The sequence below is a fragment of the Rhinolophus sinicus genome, chromosome 14 (genome assembly GCF_057876585.1).
Source record: "Rhinolophus sinicus isolate RSI-liver-muscle chromosome 14, RSI-T2T, whole genome shotgun sequence".
Lineage (NCBI taxonomy): Eukaryota > Metazoa > Chordata > Mammalia > Chiroptera > Rhinolophidae > Rhinolophus > Rhinolophus sinicus.
In genome coordinates, this window is record NC_142514.1 from 107,721,826 (window position 1) to 107,741,517 (window position 19,692).

The 19,692-nt window shown below is 42.2% G+C and overlaps 2 protein-coding genes across 5 annotated transcripts; one reads left to right on the forward strand and one right to left on the reverse strand.

Annotated features, from left to right (window-relative positions):
- Nucleotides 1-1,763: 1,763 nt before the first annotated feature.
- PTS (6-pyruvoyltetrahydropterin synthase) lies at nucleotides 1,764-9,996 on the reverse strand. Of its 4 annotated transcripts, none has more exons than XM_019715329.3 (6): nucleotides 9,617-9,996; nucleotides 8,040-8,115; nucleotides 6,601-6,623; nucleotides 6,155-6,217; nucleotides 3,509-3,579; nucleotides 1,764-3,310 (listed from the first exon to the last, which is right to left on the reverse strand). In XM_019715329.3, the coding sequence occupies exons 1-6, from the start codon at nucleotides 9,929-9,931 to the stop codon at nucleotides 3,190-3,192; spliced, it is 669 nt and encodes a 222-aa protein (XP_019570888.2). In that variant the 5' UTR covers nucleotides 9,932-9,996; the 3' UTR covers nucleotides 1,764-3,189. The 4 variants fall into 4 exon arrangements, with proteins under 4 accessions (XP_019570888.2, XP_019570889.2, XP_019570892.1 ...); XM_019715330.3 differs by having other exon boundaries at nucleotides 6,161-6,217; nucleotides 9,617-9,946; XM_019715333.3 differs by having other exon boundaries at nucleotides 8,040-8,119; nucleotides 9,617-9,797.
- A 4,043-nt stretch (nucleotides 9,997-14,039) lies between these two features.
- Nucleotides 14,040-16,179, forward strand: LOC148755771 (putative POM121-like protein 1). The gene is made up of 2 exons (XM_088789851.1): nucleotides 14,040-14,889; nucleotides 15,160-16,179. The coding sequence occupies exons 1-2, from the start codon at nucleotides 14,422-14,424 to the stop codon at nucleotides 15,838-15,840; spliced, it is 1,149 nt and encodes a 382-aa protein (XP_088645977.1). The 5' UTR covers nucleotides 14,040-14,421; the 3' UTR covers nucleotides 15,841-16,179.
- Nucleotides 16,180-19,692: the final 3,513 nt, after the last annotated feature.

The window sequence follows — 19,692 nt, forward strand, 5'->3', positions numbered from 1 at the left end:
ATAAAGTCCTGTTCCCCTTCCCCAATAAAAAAACAAAACAAACAAACAAAAAAGTACAGAATTCTTTAAAAACAAAAAAACAAAAATCAAACAAACAAAACTTCAACAGCTCCCTATTCCTTAAAGGATAAAAACCAAACTGATATATTCAAGGCCCCCCAGGCTGTCCCCATCCTGTATTTCCAAGCTAACTTCCCATTACATGCTCATACCTCATCACAACTCTCAAGATTAATGTATTCACTATATCCCAAATATACTTTGTACATTCCCACCCTAGTAACCTAATGAAATTTTACCTTTTCTCTTGAATTCCAAACCACCACCCTTCCTACCCCATCACTTTAAGTACTATTCAGGACTTACCTCCTCTACTAAACTTTTCTAAACCTTAGTGCCCCATAATAATCTTTTTCCTTTTCTAAATTAATGTTTACTCATTTGATGTTTAAAATCATCAAGATACAAAATCTAAGAATGGGCGTAAGTCCAAGCATTCATCTCTGACGCTCTGAGATGAAAGTGACACAAATGAATAGTAACAGCACTGGGACTAGAATTCAAACCTCAAAACTTTCATGTTATTCAATTCCAAAAATACTTACCAAGTGTCCATTATGTAGGAGGCACTATAAAATTACACTAGTTTCTACCAATATGCCAGTCATTTATTTAATCAACAAAAAACTACTGAGTACTAGTTACCAGATACTCTACTTAGAATACTTTGGCCACAAGGAATTCAGGGCTGTGAAAAAACAAAAAGGAAAAGCAACAATTACAGTATAGCTGGGTAAGGTCTCTGATAGCAGGTTCTAGGGAGACTTAGAAGAAAATCTCCTATATGCTATCTTTGGTCCTTCACTTATCTACTCAAGTGAAAGAAAGAGGGTGGGGGAGGAGAGAGGGAGGGAGAGAGGGAGGGAGGGAGGGAGGGAGGGGGAGAGGGAGGGGGAGAGGGAGGGAGAGGGAGGGAGGGAGAGAGGAGGGAAGAACTCTTACTTTTCTAAGGAGATTAAGTAGAAAAGAAAATGTTATCTTGAAGCAACTCGTGAACAACAAACACTTGCAGTGTACACGTTACTAGAAAAATGCTTTTCTAATATGATACCAGATCTACAAATTGGGGGATTAAAAAAAAATCTTGAAATATACACACATTATCCTTTTCTTAGTCTGTGTTTGGGAGTCTGACAGACCCTGAGTGTGAAACACTGTCTGCAATTTGTTGGCTGAGTGATCCTAGGCAAGTATCTTACACTCACTCAATTTTAATTTTCTCATCTGCAAAATAGGAATAACACCCACCTTGCATGGTATTTGTGCGAATTAAAACATAAAATGCCTTAATAAATTATAGCTACCTTGCCTTTCTAGTAATCGATACAAAATATACGTAAGTAACATAAAAATTGTGTAGGATAACTAAAACCAGTATCAAATTTAATTAAGTGGGCATTGTATTACTGTCAAAATTTATCCGAAAATTCCTGCAGTTACTAACTCTCCAAAATAAAAGTGTACTCCTTTGAAAATTTTTCTAGTATAATCACTGTGCACGTCCTTTCACTATTTTCAGGCGGCAACATTCTGAGAATCCATTGTGTACTAGTTCTCATGTGGACAGAAAAATAAAACCCTATATGTAAAAAGTTTAGAATACAAACGAGAACCCAAGAGGGAACAAGTTCTTTGTGCAAAGTAAGCGAATACATTCTTGAGGATTTAGTCATGAGGAAAAGATACGAGACAAATGCCAAGAATATGGTTCAATTTAAGCAGGTAAGTTTTATGATCAGAACAAAACGAAATCAGTTAGGAAAAACTGTATACAAGAGATGCTTTCAGAGCGATATATCCTTTTCATGTTGATTATTTTAACAGGATTTAAGATATGTGATTATTCTTCAGTCTTCCGAGTTAAAATTGTTCAGGTAGCCATAAGGTCTGGAAACATAAATATGCATAATATGTAGCTGGTTGATATTCTATGAGATGTTCAATGTGCTGTTCCTCATTAGCAATTCATAGTTCAATAATAAGCTGTGCAAAACTGCAAGGAACAATGTGCACTCAAGCAGCATTTCCATCAATCTTTGTATATCCATCTACAATGCGATGTCTCAGATGATTTCTGATTTTCAATGAATAAACGTGTGCCTATAGCACAGCCTGGAAGAAGTAATCAAAGGAGCTCAATCTATCAAGAAATATATGTAGTCTATGTTTCCAAACTTTGTGGTCACCTGTATTTTAATTTTTTATAAGATTCACCTACTATAAGTCTTCCAATAAACATTTCTGCAATTTGTATTATACCAGAAAAAGATAAATACTAAAAATGATATAATGACAAAACAAAAATTTATTACTTTTGCTTTCAAACAGTTCTACTGAAACAGGGCCCAGTTGGGACCCTCACAGCAGAGGCCTCTACACGTCCCTGGCCTCATCTTTCCTTGACCTACCTATAGCTTAACAATAGATCATCCCACTGCGGCTTGAGCTCGGAATGTCCCGTCCCACCCAGTCTCCTGTTTCAGAAAATTACCCTGAAATTTACGATGAATACCCTTGGGCTTACTGGTCACAATCTCAGTGGTCTAGAATTCTTTCCAGGCTACTCCCTCATTGTTCCTGGGTTGCTGACTCCACCAGAGAATCATGTGGCCAGAAGGAAGGCTCCACACAGACCCCTGGAAACGTCACATAGCCTCTGGAGGAACCCCAGATTTTTCCTTAAATACCCCAAGCCGATTGAGAAGGTTACGGCAGTTTTTGGAGGTGTTAACCCGTTGCCTACCCACACCACCGGTGCTCTGATAATAAACACTTATGCTATGATCCAACTCCTGTGTCGGTCTATTGGCTGAGCTGCGCAGGCAGCACAGGCCCTGGACTCAGTTGTCGTCCGGTTTCACTACACCAAAACAGTTTGCTGAAATGAAGTGATTTTTAATATATACAAAAAGACTCTCTAAGTAATACTCGGGATACATTACAAATTTGGTTTTAAAATAGATTTGAATTTAAAACAAGTTTTACTCACAATGATTTCAATAAATCAGGCACTCTGGAACACAATGTGGAGGTACAATAATTATGCGATGACTTCTTAATAGTCCAAAGGGATAAAGATAGTTTTCAAATATGGAAATTAAATCTTTCTATAGTATTAACCCTTAAGGGCTACTCTCCTTTATAGACTACAATGTTGTTGTCAGTTTCATATACTTTTACTTTATAAAGTCCCACAGGAATAAATTTCTGGAGGTTTTCCCAGATATATACAGCTACATTTTCTGTTGTGCTGTAGAAGAAAAGGAAAAAAGATGAAAAAAACAAATAAATAAAATTTCATGTTTACTTACTATTTACAGAGAACAGAAAATTCTAGTTTTAAAAGACATCATTAAACTAAAACTTTAGAAATCACAGTAATCAGATAAAACGATAAAGTCAATTTTTCTTTCTTTCTGTCTATATAAGGTAAGATAGTCACATTCACCTTACAATATCTGCGAAGTATGGCACATCCAGATCCAGATTCTTATGATCAAGGGGCTTCATAATTGCCTCCTATAGACAAAAAAAAGGAAAACCATCAATTCCATTTTTGATTCAAATTCCAAAGTGTTCCACCTCTGCCTCTAAAACTTATCATTCAGCCACTAACTCAATATTTGTAACTACTTTATCTGTGTCTTACCAAGCAATCTCAGAAAGTTCCAAGTTGTGAAACAAGTAAGCTGTCTATAATGACTGGTTATCTTCTTACTGAATACAAGGAGGTTAAGAAACTAAAAAGTAGGTAATTCACTGGAGATAACAAGCCATTGTGATTCAGAATTCAGTTTAACACTTTTTGCATTCTATCCATAAAGTTACCAGAAATACTTCTCCATGACAGTCTCACCTTCAAGACAATGACACAATGTCATTAGGACAATATCCAGTGAGTACTACATTTTCTAAAGCAGACTAAGACTGAAATTATGTTAGTAATTCTAAATTTCTGCTATAAGGAGTAATTTAAGAATTATCTTGGGCTCTTAGAATAAAAATAAATACATAAAGACTACTGCTTCCTAATGCTTATTATATATATTAACATAATGTATTCCTTTGTCGATGGCAAGAATTGTAATTTGCTTATTCTTTCTGGTTTTGCTTTTAGCTACAAGGTGTGATCAAAAAATACAGTGAATGATTAAATTAAAAATGTATTACAGTAAAAGACACATTGCCATTAATCCCCCTCAAAATACTGACCCTCGCTTCGAACACACTTATCCCATCATTCTTGCCAGTTTTTAAAGCAGTTCTAGAAGTCCTCTTTTGTGAGTGTCTTTACACTGCTGTGGCTGCCTCGATGTCCTGAAGTGATTCAAAACGTTTACCTTTCATGGTCATTTTGACTTTGGGGAAGAGTCAGAAGTCGCATGGTGCCAGATCCAGTGAATAAGATGGATGAGGACACTGTAATATTTTTATTTGACAGAAATTGCCGTACCAGAAGCGATGCATGACACAGAGCATTGTCATGATGAAGCATAAAGTAAAGACAGCTTCAGAAAGTGGCAAGAACGATGGGAAAAGTGTGTTCGACAACACAAAGGGGAGTATTTTGAGGGGGATTAATGGCAATGTGTCTTTTACTGTAATAAATTTTTCATTACTTACACATTCACTATATCTTTTTATCACACCTCATACATTGTACAAAACCTAAGCATTTGTGAAACAACCTAATTTTCCATATGGTATGGTTCTAAGAAGAGTACTTAATAATAATAATCATTTTTTGAGCAAAACCAGAATCACATAAAAAGAGTAAGTCCTAAAACAACTTTAAAACAGATCAAATGATACCCATACAGGTATCAAGAAAATAAGTATCTTTGTTTTATCTTCAATTCCAGTTTAGGTTCCAACTTTTCCATTGAAGCCTCTTCAATGGGGTTCTTTTTAACTACTCTGTATGACATGATGGGCCACTTTTACTGATGAAGAGTGTGTGGTGTCCCTCAAAGTGGTTTAAAAAAGGTGCATTTAATTATATTGCTTGCTTGGGACATCTCATATTTCTCATAGTGTTGTCTTGTACAATACTCTGTGTATAGCTACTGTATGTCCCCAGTAAATGCAAGAACTCTGTCTTAATAGCTTTCCTAAAGTACTTTGAGCGCAGTGCTGTTTGTTCATTCACTCATTCTCTTATTCATTCAACCAACTTATTGAGCACTTATTATTCTTTACCTCCCAGAAAAACTAATGTGAGCACTCTGTGGTAAGGGCTGTATCTCATGCATGCTTGCATTCCTAGTACTTAGCTCAAACACTGATGTAAAGTAGGCAAACCTGCTGAATACACAGGTTGTAAGTAATGTGAAAGAAGTAATGATTATCAATGACAGCATTTTCATGAAACAAATGTCAAATTTTAGAACAAAAGTAAGGAGCAGAGCTGAAGTGAAGAATTAAATAAACAGGTGAAATGATGGAATACTAAAAACTAAGCAGGAAAGAAGGATCTACTTCCAACTTTGTACAGGACCAACCATATGACCTAGGGCAAGTCAGTTAACTGTTCAGCATCTCTCAAACTGAATCTATGGCATGACAAAGTTGGCTTAGATAATCTCGAAGGTCTCTTACAACACAAGAATTCTAAAATGATACAGTCAGCTAAGTTCTTTATTGAACACATTCTTTTGTGTACCCTTATGATGAACTGCCCTAATGAGTTTATAATAAAGCTAGAGTGAATAAAACAGGGTACTGTTAAAATCTATAATCAAAGGCATAAAAGAAAATTCAGAGAAGGAAAAGAAAGCTTCAAGGAGAAAGCTGTATCTTGAAAGAACAGTAGACTTTGTTAAATGTAGGATATCAGGATATGCCAGCAAGGCAACAAGACGATCATGCTATATTTATTCCCATCATTATAAATACAACTGGGATTAATTTCCACTAAGTCACCTAAACACCTTCAGAAGAACATAAAAGTAGTTCCTCCCACCACTTCGCTACTCCCACACCTAATTCCACTCACACAGTCACAGAACCTCTGGAGATACTTGGTTGGGGAAGTGAAAAGGGGGCCATCAAATATTATACTTAGAGGACAGCACAAAATAAGCACCAAACATGCCATTACCTCCATATACCCTTTGAGGTCAGTCAAATTTATAACCATTCCTGTAACAGGATCAATCTAAAGAATAAACAAAGGTGAATATTACTATAATATGCTTTTCATATTTAAACCTCTGGTAAATTACTAAAGGCTGTACAATGTGCAGAAATTGTGCCCACATTTGCCTTCATCCCCGACACAATCATCTATCTCAAAATGGAAACACAAAGTGCTCCAGGCATCCTTTTCACTGTAGTGCTCTTCTGTCTGTCGACATATAGCACATTAAAGATGACACTTTGGGAGAGGAAAGGCCTGGAATGGCAGCAGCTCACCATACACAAAGGCCAACAATGAAGCAATACTGATTTGAACAGAATTTTTCAACATAGAATCTATCACGTTGGCGGAAAGAAGTCCCGGCAATCTGTACAAATCACATGGATATATTCAGCACGTACCTCTCCATCTACTGTCACCACAACTATGGGAAAGGAAACAAAATACCAAAAAACCAGCATGACTTTCAACACATTAACATCCAAGTACAAGTTAGCAATATACATTAAGTATTAGATCTCTGCCCCGCAAAACTATACTTACATTTTCCCCCAAACATCTGTCCTCTTAGTTAAGATCTTTTTTATCAACCAAAGCAAGAGTTAACCAAGACAGAGGAGCTTAGTAGGACCTCTGGCTAAGCAAAGAAGCTTAGCCAAGGCCAAGGGTGTAAATTCTGCTTATGATGTTGACACACTAGGCAGGATCGAGACGCTGTTCGATCACTGCCTATAAAAGAAGAAAATGGGGGCAGCCAGATGGCTCAGTTGGTTAGAGTGCGAGCTCTGAACAACAGGGTTGCTGGTTTGATACCCACATGGGCCAGTGAGTTTCATCCTCCACAACAAGATTGAAGGACAACAACTTAGAGCTGATGAGCCCTGGAGAAACACACAGTTCCCCCAATATTCCCTAATAAAATTAAAAAAAAAAAAGTAGAAAATGTACCAGAAGTCCAGCTACATATTAATCTGTTCCAATTTGGGGCAGTACCTCTCTAAGAAAGCAAAATTACTACTGGGTGTAAAACTCTTATCCCTTTACTCAAATGTATACAGTTTACAGTAACAATGTTTTGAAAATTAACAAGTGCTTGTATGAAGCATTTGAAAAATCTTGATAATCAGAATGCTTTAGAAATAACTTTTTTTTCCCAGCTCCATGCAAACACCATTAGGTATTATGTGATAAGTGAGCAAACTAAAAATGAGAGCTATCATAGATCAAGTAAGAGGCAGTAACTAAACTACAAATCCTGACCTTCTGACACTTTTTTCTGGTCTTTTCTTCATCGTATCATATGCTGTGATACTTGATAGCTTACATAGCTGTTTTTGAGACATTAGCTATATATTTCAAAGAATCAAGTCTCTTATTCTTGTATAAATTAATTACTTTCTTGGAACACTGCTGACAAGAGTTTTAGACCCAACCTATTTTCCTGTCATACAGTGTATTCCTAGCCAATATTCACTTTTTGTCAGTCATTATTTACTCAAAGAATATAATCTATTTTAACATTGGCCTCGGGGATACCTAATTGGAATGAAACATGGTGCCAGAAGTATCACATTATGTATACTAAGGCCAAGGAAAAAATCATTTAGAGTATTCATTGTTTTGGACTATCTGTTACAGAGCAGACAATTAGAAGGAAAAACTTAAGTACATCCAACCAAGGCAAAAGCTCTTTTCATTTTAAATTTCTATTTAACATCTCATTCAAGGCTCAAAGCATTAGTGCTCTGTCCATAACCTTCTGTCTCATTAAGACTATATTTGCTAAAACACTCTTTCACTCTTATTCAAAGGGCTAAAATTTCATCAGTTTTTCTCTCACCTTTATAATTGTGCCCATGGCCATTGGGGTTGTTGCATTTCCCAAACAGTTTCAAGTTTTCTTCATTACTCAGATACTGGCTGACAAAAATAAAAGTCAACATGACACAAGTTCAGACACATTCTCTGTTCCCTACATTTATTATTTGTTCTAGTATTTGAAAAGTTTCATAGTTTATTATTTTAGCTCACCAAATGGAGAATCATAAATCAATCTGATTTCACTATTCAGCTTTATGTCAGGTACCCGTGTATGCCCCCTAATTTGACTACTGTACCATACAAATTAACATAAACAAATTCAGTACTTTTGTTCCACATGAAGATTTCAAAAAACTGATCTGCTCAAGGCCCTTCCATTTTCAACTCAAACATTTACTGAGTGCCTACTGCGTATTAGGCATGGGCTAAACAAAGTAAGGGCATACAAGACAAACAAAAGATACTTATTCTCAAGCATAAAAATCTCATTTGTCCTAAAAAATAATTCCATGACCTAGCAGTCTCTTCTTTAACAATCTTGCTTTACTATGACTCAAATACTGCCTACTGATAAAGTCACCAATCCACTGAGAGGCATTTGAATCGGGTGAAACTTTTAAATTGCAATACCCAGCTGTTGCTCCAGGCAGAGAACACTTTTCTAAATGGATTTTTATTACCTATACCTGTCCTATCTTTGCCTCTTTAATGAGTCTTCACACTTTCATATGTTAGAGCTTTGTATTACACAACCCTTTTCTTTTGAAGACCCTCTTTATTATTTACCTCACAGTCTCCTGCTTAACCTCTTATGTTTAGAGTGCTAGTTCACAAAGTTTTGCACAAAATTATCTCACTGTACCTTCCAAAATATTGGCCAGATTGTACACTCCAGACAAAAGGCAGATAGGTGAGTTTGATCACTGCTGCATCCCTGTTTCCTACAAGACCTAACAAGGACGCAATAACTGTGCAGGGAATGAGTGGATGGATCTTGTTAGGTAAAAATTATTATTCTCATTTTATAGACACGGAAACGGATGCTGAGAGTGGAGCTTGCTAATGACTGGCAAATCTTTCCTCAATAGTACCTCTTCGGTGCCATCAAGCGATCTGAGTGCCCTGGGTTCAAATTCTAACTGCTGCTTTTCAGAACTGCCTTACGCAAGTGAACATCTGGGTTTATTTTACCCAGGATAAAAGAGGAGAAAACTTACTAGGCTGTAATTTTATTAGTTACAGTAGCTAATACTCCAGGCATATAACAGTAGGTAACATTTATTGAGAATGTACGATGTGCCTGGCACTGTGTGATCTGGGCAAATTTAAACCCTATGAACGTTACAAACACTTTGAGCTAAACTAGGTGAATGTGAGGGACAAAAAAAAAAAGTTGCTTCAGGTCACAGAGCCAGCGACTGGAGCCTCTTGGCTCCATACCCAGGACCACCTCCAATTGTCAGTTACCGGGTGCTCAAAGAACCCCGCCTGCTCCTGAACGAAACGGCGGCGCCCCTACCACTGCTGGGGGCTCACACCTGCCCCACCCTCACGCAGGCCCGGCTCCACACCACGGGCACCGTGGACACAACCCACCTGTGGAGCCGGTGGGTCGCGCTGAAGGAGACGAGGCGGGACACTCTCGCCCGGCGGCGACAGCCCGAGACCGAAGCACTCATCGCCTAGCAGTGAGACGCGCGGGATCAACACCACCGCCCTCGCCCGGCGACGGAAGCTGATGTGGGCGAAGCCTCCTTCCCTCCGCGGCTGCGCAGTACAAGCTGCGCCCCCTGGACGCGCTGTCCGCTTCGCCCTGCGGCCGGGCTCCCTCTGCCGGCCTGGAGGAAATAACGGGCGTCCCTTGCTATCTGGATCTCCGGATACCAAGAAAGAGTTCAGATCGCTAGGCATACCTAGCAGCGGTCAGATCAGGTGGATGGAGTTACACTGTCCATTTTTATGTTTGCTCAGCCTGAGGCCACGTCGTACTTTGGGTCCTGGAGAGACTTCTTTGAGCCGCCCCTCCCATTCACTTCTAGAAAGCCTTGGGTGACAGTAGAAATCTCCAGTCACTTGTTATTCTGAGATAAGTCCCAGGGCCAGTCTACTTATTGCATAAAGGGAGCAGGAATTTGAAGGCACGTGTAGGATCACGTGGCTTTTCAGAGACGATACTACCTTTGGATTGCCTGTAAAGATTCTTACTAAGGATAATTCTCAAGCCAAGCATGCATGAACTCATTTATCACTCTGGGTTGGCACAGGGTGACTACATGCACCTAAGGATTCACACACATTAGCAACTCCATGTCCAGTGTAGACACTTCTGGAGTTAAAGGATCTTGTTTCCTCACATCTACTCATCAGGAATGTCCAAACTACTTACACTTCCCAGGATCATTTTATCCAGGGTAAAAGAGGAGAAAACCTCTTGCCTCCATTCATGCTTTCATTAAATATTTATTGCAGATGTACTATGAGGTTGGCACCATTCCCGGCACTGAGAAGGATAGATAAAATCACGGGAATGGCAGAAATATAAGCCCCAATAGTAATTTCTCTCAAATTGTCTCTGGTGTTCTGTACTAAATTATTAATGTTACACAGCAAACATCCTTCACTCATTTTTCAAATATTTTTCTCCTCTCCCTTTGTGCTGTAAAGAACTTCAAAGAACTATAAACTTCAGAACTGTAAACTTCAGAAATACAGACTATGTAGTTCTTACCAATAAGAAAGCCCTTCACGTTTTGAGGGGTATAAATCTCTAGCACATTGTTTCCTACATCTGAAACGAGAGAGAGAGAGAGAGAGAGAGAGAGAGAGAGAGAGAGAGAGAAGCAAAGAGCCCAGATAAGTGAATTACTTAACCAAGATCACTTATAATATAAACAATATTTTTTGCCAGAAATTGACGACATCAGAGATAGTCAGTAATCACACAAACACTTTACTCATTCCAGAAACAGTTTAAGGAATCAAAATAAAAAGAAAAAAGTTGAAGGAATTTCTGAGAAGTTGTTTTCCTTATTTGCTTTAGTAAACTATGTCACTGAACTTGAAGAGCTATTCTAAAAAAATTTTATTAAAGCTAATTCTATAAAAAGGTATTCACCAAATTCACCCTCAGTGATCCAGTAATAGGTTGAATTGTATTACCACAAAATTAATGCACTGAAGTCCTAAACCCCACTACCTCAGAATATAACTTTATTTGGAAATAGGGTCTTTATCGATGTAATGAGTTAAGACGAGGTCACTAAGGTGGGCCCTAATCCCTTTTCCCCTCACTAGTGGACCACATACCCTTGCCCTTGAGTCTCTGGACACCGGCCAGTGATGAGTTGGGCTTAGGGAGAGGAGGAGGCCGCGCCTAGGCTTTGAGTAGGAGTCATAGGCTCACTTAATTTTACCAAAACTTTCTGCACTGGATTACCAGGCATATGCACGTATATGATAAAGTATCGTTTGTCCCTTTTTTGTCTTCTCCTTCAAGAACCTTATAGATGGCAGGGCCATGGCAGAATTCAGACATTCTTGTGTCAAAATCCTATGATTACACAAACCTTTATATGTTTGAACTTCGCTCTCTATATAGAAGGATGGCACAAAGGTTTATAAACAGGGGAAAGATATGATCATCTCTCTGTGCTTCACAGATGTCAGCTAGAGTCTTCTTCACTCTTCAGATCCAGATAAAATTTAGATCAAACCTTTATCTCCTTTCTGGAGGAGAACCATACCTTTTTGGGACTGCTGTGAAATTTGGGATTTCTGTTCTCTTGGTTACCTCAGCCTCTAAACTCCCACATCTGCTATATTAGTTCTCTGTAGGCATCTTGCCACTCAGTACCTACTGCTGCTACTCTGTATCTCACACACCCAAACACAAATATTAGAATTTTCACATTATGGTCACAATGTAAACCCCAACGTGTGTCACCTGTATGTATGGAACACTTCACTACAGGGGACAGGGTTTGTGATGTTTATAACTCTGAAAGAAAACTGAGAACACACTACGCTGGTCCGGGGCCGTGCGGTGATCTCATCACGAGGTCACAGTCGCTCCCGAAAGACATGTTCGGGCGACTTCTCCAGCAATATTCAACATGCAGAGGGAGCATGGAAGGTGTAACTGGCCCAGGGTGAGAGTTCAGCGGACGGAAGGAGTATACATGAAGGAAAAGGGAACAAGGGATTTAGAGGGTGTTGGCAGGAGTGTGGCTTCCGTGACTGACCCAGGCTGATTTATGCTATTGGTAAAAACTGGCGGTGTTGAGGAAGGTGGAGATTTAATGGTCTCTGGTGCCATCTGTTGCCCAACTAAACGAAGAACTACCAGCTTCCCATTAATCCCTGAAGAACTATCCACCTGGAGAGGAGAAGAAATGCCTGATTTTAGCAATGTCCCGCAAAACGCCACCCTCCCAAGGCCGAGCTAGGGGCAGGGTGGGAGGTGGTAGTGGGCGGTTCAACTGCAGTGGCATCTGCTGTGGACAGCAGAGAAACAGCCGGTTTCAAAGAAGCCTCCCCTCATAGCGGAGGACCAGTAGTCCCAGGCCGGCTGTGAGGGGAAAACACAAGGTGCTTTTCAGATCTGTATGCATAGTCCGCTATCTACATATGATTATATTGGTATGTCTTCTCCCAAGGGTGAGCCTCTCTGTCACCCACCTATCTGGTGGTGGTGGTAATGACCCAGTTCTAGTTTTTCTTTCATGTATTCTTGTTACCTAGAGGAAGATATAGCCATATCCAGTCAATATAAACTTAACACTCTCTTGAAAAGGTTGTCTCAATAATCAAGTGAACTATGAACAGACTGACAATTAGGTTCGAGAACTCATCCTAGAAAAAGTGCCACGTACCTCACTGCTGAGCATCACGATGGTCACCTTCGAAGTACTCCCCTTGGGAAGCTACGCGCCCACACAAGCGCCTAGTCCACCCTTCAAAGCGATCGCGGACCTCCTTTCCTGGAATGGCCGTCAGAGCTGTCATCGTATTACCCTTGATGTCCCGAATGTCATCCAAATGTCTTCCTTGCAATATTTCCTTTGTCTTCGGGTAAAGAAAGAAGTCATTGGGGGCCAGATCAGTTTAGTTTTCCTTAAGTTTGAATTACGGGGTAGAGAAGCATCTTAATCTTGTCTGGGCTTCGACTCCTCGAGGTGGTCATTTGGCCCTTTGCTACACGACCATTCGGCTCATCTACAAATGTACACTTCATCCTCCACTGGTTACCTTTCCCAGAATAGCGTCTCCTCTGATCCGATAGGGAGCACCTTCGGAACATCTGGAAGCTTCTGCCAGCTGCAGGTAGTCTTGGCATTATTCCGAAATAAAGATACTCAGCTCTTGTCACTTCCTTTGGGGGGAGGGAGGTGTCACAAATGATATAGGACGCACATTTTATTCCCTTAGATACACACGCTTTTAGCTTGCGTTGACACCCTTGATGGAATTCTCTATGTGCTGAAATGTAACCACGGGTGTGTGTAAGCGGTACAATAGACTCCAGTGGAGTTGTATCAGCACTGTGGGACTGAACCCCCTCTGCCGTTTTGGGGTGTTTTTTAATCTTATTTTTGTGGATAATCTGGGTTACTCAATATCATCGTTCTAAAAGTCATTATGAATCTAACAAGATTAACTTTAACAAAAACTTGAACCATAACCTTTACTATTCAAGGATTTAACTTTAAGTCATTTTTACAGTATTATGTTCCGGCAATTCATTTGCATTGCCCACGATCATCTTTTCTCTTTCCAACTCAGATGACTTTTGTATCATTTAGTAACACTGTGTTTTTCCTACTGCTGGTCATGAAATGAATTTAGTGGGTCATAACAAGGAGTTTCCTCTTTTTTTTCTTTTTTTTTCTTTTTCCAAAGTGAAACATTTTATTTCAACGATACGTTTATCCCGGGGTGACCCCTGAGGAGCAGGGTCTCCCTTCTGCTGGGAGTTAAGTTCCCCACAGCTGTGTGGCCCCCAGGGGAGACAGGGCTGATGCCTGTCAAAAGGCGTTCCTGCTCCTGGCCCTGAAGCAAACACCTCCACCCCTCAGCAGATCCGGGAGCGCCCGCCGGGAGATCCACACCTCTGCTTGCCCCAGGTCCTCCCGCATCCGCTGAGGCCCCCTCTGCGTGCCCCTTGCCCCTGACTCTCCCTGCACGCGGCCGCGCGCCGCCCGGCGACCCCCGCTGGCGCGCGTGCGCGCGCTGGCGCGCCCCCGCGCGCTTTTGGCGGTCTCGGGCACGCGCGTCCATTGTTCCCTACTGCATCCCGGCAACAGGCCCAACGGTGGGCACTTCGCCTTCAGCCCTGTTGACAGCTGAAGGAGCTGGCTAGGAGCCTGCTGTCGAGCCAAAGACAGACCTCACCCAAGTGACCCATGGGCGGTTATCAGGGCAGGATCTGTCTCCCACGCCCGCCCCGGGCACCCGAGGGCCAGCACCACGGCGCTCGCCATGCCCACCGCGTTCACTGGGCCCGCCATCCTCACACAGCGGTCCGTGCCCCTCCGTTCTCTCGCAGGCCAAACTGCAGGTATCTGAGGAGTTTGCCTTCGTGCTTTCTCACAGCATCTCGGCGGCGATGTTCCATGCTCTCTCAAATGCTGCGCACTTTTCTGGGGTCCCTCATCTCAATCAGCAGGCATGGCCATCAGAGGGAAGCGGTGCTGTCGGCTCTGCACGCACAGATGGCCTGTAGCTCAGTGTCTCCGGTGGCCAATCAGGGAAGGAACCCTGATGGCACTGGGCGAGCACGGTCTGCTTTTAGGCCCCTGGGGGTCCAGGGAGGCCACTCAGTCTTCGTGCCCAGGCCTGGGACTCTGCGGAGAATCCTCCAGGCGACGAGCTCAGGAGACACAGGAAGGAACCCCGACGGCACTGGGCGAGCACGGTCTGCTTTCAGGCCCCTGGGGGTCCAGGGAGGCCACTCAGTCTTCTTGCCCAGGCCTGGGACTCTGCGGAGAATCCTCCAGGCGATGATCTCAGGAGACACGGGAAGGAACCCCGACGGCACTGGGCGAGCACGGTCTGCTTTCAGGCCCCTGGGGGTCCAGGGAGGCCACTCAGTCTTCGTGCCCAGGCCTGGGACTCTGCGGAGAATCCTCCAGGCGACGATCTCAGGAGACACGGGAAGGAACCCCGACGGCAGTGGGCGAGCACGGTCTGCATTTAGGGCCCTGGCGGTCTCTTGCCTCATTCCCAGGCCTGGGCTTCTGCAGAGAATCCCCCATAGGGAGGTCTCAGAAGACAAGGGCGACAAGAAATCCCAGACCTCCGTGCTAATCTCCTGCCCCAGAAGAAATGCCATCACGAGCTCATACAGCTCCACCCGAGGTTTCCCGCCTGCGCAGAGGAAGAGACGTACAGCCACAGCCACATCCCGTGCTCGGCTATTCCAGAAATCCTCCAAAAAAGTGAGCCAGGAGGGTCCTTCTCCTTCCTCGGCTCCCGGCCTTTCCCAGAAGTGCCAGCGTGAAAAGGAGGCAGATGGAACAAAGGGGCAGAGGCGAACCCGGACAGACGGCTCACCCACACGTGACGGTTCCAGGCCTCGAAAACGAAAGACTTGTCTTCTGCCGCGCAGGCGAGGGGACCCTGTGAGACTGCCAACACCCCCTGAGCTGGGCTTCCGAGTCACAGCGGCACACCTAGATGCGGAGAAGCAAGCTGCACTCCAGAGCATCCACAGAGCACTTCGGGGAGGTGAGACGGAGGCCATCCCAGACCTCAGTGCCATATGTGCTGTATGGAGCGGTCCTGCACCAGCTGTCCTTGCAGCTCCCAGCACGAATCCATAGGTGGCGAAGTACAGGAGGAAGCACGCCTGCTAAGGCCCAGTGACTCTCCCAGATTCTGCTGGAGGGGCTACCTCTGTGCATCTTTGTCACCCAGGAAGCACAGTCCACCAGGCTCCCTCTTCTGCCAGCCAGAGGCCCTGAAACGAGATAGCACCCTAACTATAGAAGTTTTAAGTCCCCTCACTATAGTAGTTTCCAGTCCCCTCAATAAGGAAGTTTTAAGCCCCTTCAGTATACAAGTTTTAAACCCCTCACTGTATGACTTTCCAGTCCCCTCAATTTAGAAGTTTTAAGACCCCCTCAGAATAGAAGTTTTAAGTTCCCTCAGTATAGAAGTTTTAAGTCCCCTCACTATAGAAGTTTTAAGTCCCCTCACTATAGAAGTTTTAAGGCCTTTCAGCATAGAAGTTTTCAGCCCCCTAGTATAGAAGCTTAAAGCCCTCTTAGTATAGAAGTTTTAAGCCCCCTCACTATAGAACTTTTTAAGCCCCCTCACTATAGAACTTTTTAAGCCCCCTCACTATAGAACTTTTTAAGCCCCCTCACTATAGAAGTTTTAAGGCCCCTCAAAATAGCAGTTTTCAGCCCACACCATAGAAGTTTCAAGTCCCCTCAGAATAGAAGCTTTAAGTCCCCTGAGTATACAAGTTTTAAGCCTCATCGGTATTGAAGTTTTCAGCCCCCTACTATAAAAGTTTTCAGCCCCTCACTATATGAGTTTTAAGTCCCCTCACTGTAGAAGTTCCCAGTCCCCTCAGAATAGAAGTTCTAAATCCCCTGAGTATACAAGTTTTAAGCCCCATCGGTATAGAAGTTTTCAGCCCCCTACTATACAAGTTTTCAGCCGCGTCACTATGTGAGTTTTAAGTCCCCTCACTACAGAAGATTTAAGTCCCCTCAGAAGAGAAGTTCTAAATTCCCTCACTGTAGAAGTTTTATGTCCCCTCAGTATAGAAGTCTTAAGAGCCCTCAGTAAAGAAGTTTCAAATCCCCTCACTATGGAAGCTTAAATTCCCTTACTATAGAAGTTTTAAGCCCCTCACTATGGAAGTTTTAAGCCCCATCAGTGAACAAGTTTCAAATCTTCTCACTATAGAATAGTAAGTTCCCTCACTATAGAAGTTTTAAGCGCCCTCACTAGAGAAGCTTTAAGCCCCCTCGGTAAGAAGTTTTCAGTGCCGTACTATAGAAGTTTTCAGCCCCTCACTATAGAACTTTTAAGCCCCCTCACTAAAGAAGTTTTCAGCCCCCTCACTATATGAGTTTTAAGTCCCCTCACTGTAGAAGTTTTCAGCCCCCTACTACGGAAGTTTTAAACCCCCCTCACTAGAGAAGTTGTAAGTCACCTCACTATAGAAGCTTTAAGGCCCCTCAGAATAAGTTTTAAACCCCCTCACTGTAGAAGTTTTAAGGCCCCTCAGAAGAGAAGTTTTACTTCCCCTCAGTAAAGAAGTTTTAATCCCCTCACTTTGGAAGCTTCAAGTCCCCTCACTGTAGATGTTTTAAGCCCCACACTAAAGAAGTTTTAAGCCCCCGCACTATAGAAGTTTTCAGTCCCATCAAAATAGAAGTTTTAAGTCCCCTCACTATAGAAGGTTTAAGGCCCCTCAAAATAGCAGTTTTAAGCCCACACCATAGAAGTTTCAAGTCCCCTCAGAATAGAAGTTTTAAGTCCCCTGAGTATACAAGTTTTAAGCCCCATCGGTATAGAAGTTTTCAGCCCCCTACTATACAAGTTTTCAGCCGCGTCACTATGTGAGTTTTAAGTCCCCTCACTACAGAAGATTTAAGTCCCCTCAGAAGAGAAGTTCTAAATTCCCTCACTGTAGAAGTTTTATGTCCCCTCAGTATAGAAGTCTTAAGAGCCCTCAGTAAAGAAGTTTCAAATCCCCTCACTATGGAAGCTTAAATTCCCTTACTATGGAAGTTTTAAGCCCCATCGGTGAAGAAGTTTCAAATCTTCTCACTACAGAATAGTAAGTTCCCTCACCATAGAAGTTTTAAGCGCCCTCACTAGAGAAGCTTTAAGCCCCCTCGGTAAGAAGTTTTCAGTGCCGTACTATAGAAGTTTTCAGCCCCTCACTATAGAACTTTTAAGCCCCCTCGCTAAAGAAGTTTTCAGCCCCCTCACTATATGAATTTTAAGTCCCCTCACCATAGAAGTTTCAAGTCCCCTCAGAATAGAAGTTTTAAGTCCCCTGATTATACAAGTTTTCAGCCCCATCGGTATAGGAGTTTTCAGCCCCCTCACTATATGAGTTTTAAGTCCCCTCACTATAGAAGTTTTAAGTCCCCTCACTATAGTAGTTTCAAGTCCCCTCAATTAGGAAGTTTTAAGCCCCTTCAGTATACAAGTTTTAAACCCCTCACTATATGACTTTTAAGTCCCCTCAATTTAGAAGTTTTAAGACCCCTCAGAATACAAGTTTTAAGTCCCCTCACTATAGAAGTTCTAAGTCCCCTCAATATGGAAGTCTTAAGACCCCTCAGGATACAAGTTTTCAACCCCTCACTATGTGAGTTTTAAGTCCCCTCACTACAGAAGATTTAAGTCCCCTCAGAATAGAGGTTCTAAATTCCCTCACTGTAGAAGTTTTATGTCCCCTCACTATAGAAGTCTTAAGCGCCCTCAGTAAAGAAGTTTCAAATCCCCTCACTATGGAAGCTTAAAGTCCCTCACTATAGAAGTTTTAAGCCCCTCACTATAGAAGTTTTAAGCCCCCTCACTATGGAAGTTTTAAGCCCCCTCACTATGGAAGTTTTAAGCCCCATCGGTGAAGAAGTTTCAAATCTTCTCAGTATAGAATAGTAAGTTCCCTCACCATAGAAGTTTTAAGCGCCCTCACTATAGAAGTTTTAAGCCACTCACTATAGAAGTTTTAAGTCCCCTCAGAATAGAAGTTTTAAGTCTCCTGAGTATAGAAGTTTTAAGCCCCTTCGGTATAGAACATTTCAGACTCCTACTATAGAAATTTTCAGCGCCCTCACTATAGAAGCTTTAAGCCCCCTCACTAAAGAATTTCTCAGCCCCCTCACTATATGAGTTTTCAGTCCCCTAAAAATAGAAGCTTTAAGTCCCCTCACTAAAGAATTTTTCAGCCCCCTCACTATATGAGTTTTAAGGCCCCTCACTATAGAAGTATTCAGTCCCCTCAGAATAGAAGTTTTAAGTCCCCTGCGTATAGAAGTTTTCAGCCCCCTACAACAGAAGTTTTAAGCCCCCTCACTATAGAACTTTTAAGCCCCCTCACTTAAGAATTTTTCAGCCCCCTCACTATAGAACTTTTAAGCCCCCTCACTAAAGAATTTTTCAGCCCCCTCACTATAGAACTTTTAAGCCCCCTCACTGGAGAATTTTTCAGCCCCCTCAGAATAGAAGTTTTACGCCCCCTCACTAAAGAATTTTTCAGCCCCCTCACTATAGAACTTTTAAGCCCCCTCACTGGAGAATTTTTCAGCCCCCTCAGAATAGAAGTTTTAAGCCCCCTCACTAGAGAATTTTTCAGCCCCCTCACTATAGAAGTTTTCAGTCCCCTAAAAATAGAAGTTTTAAGGCCCCTCAGAATAGCAGTTTTAAGCCCCCTCACCATAGAAGTTTCAAGTCCCCTCAGACTAGAAGTTTTAAGTCCCCTGAGTATAGAAGTTTTAAGTCCCCTGAGTATACAAGCTTTAAGCCCCATCGGTATAGAAGTTTTCAGCCCCCTACTGTACCAGTTTTCATCCCCCTCACTATAGAACTTTTAAGGCCCCCTAGGAATAGAAGTTTTACTTCCCTTCAGTAAAGAAGTTTTAATCCCCTCACTTTGGAAGCTTCAAGTCCCCTCAATGTAGAAATGTTAAGCCCCCTCACTA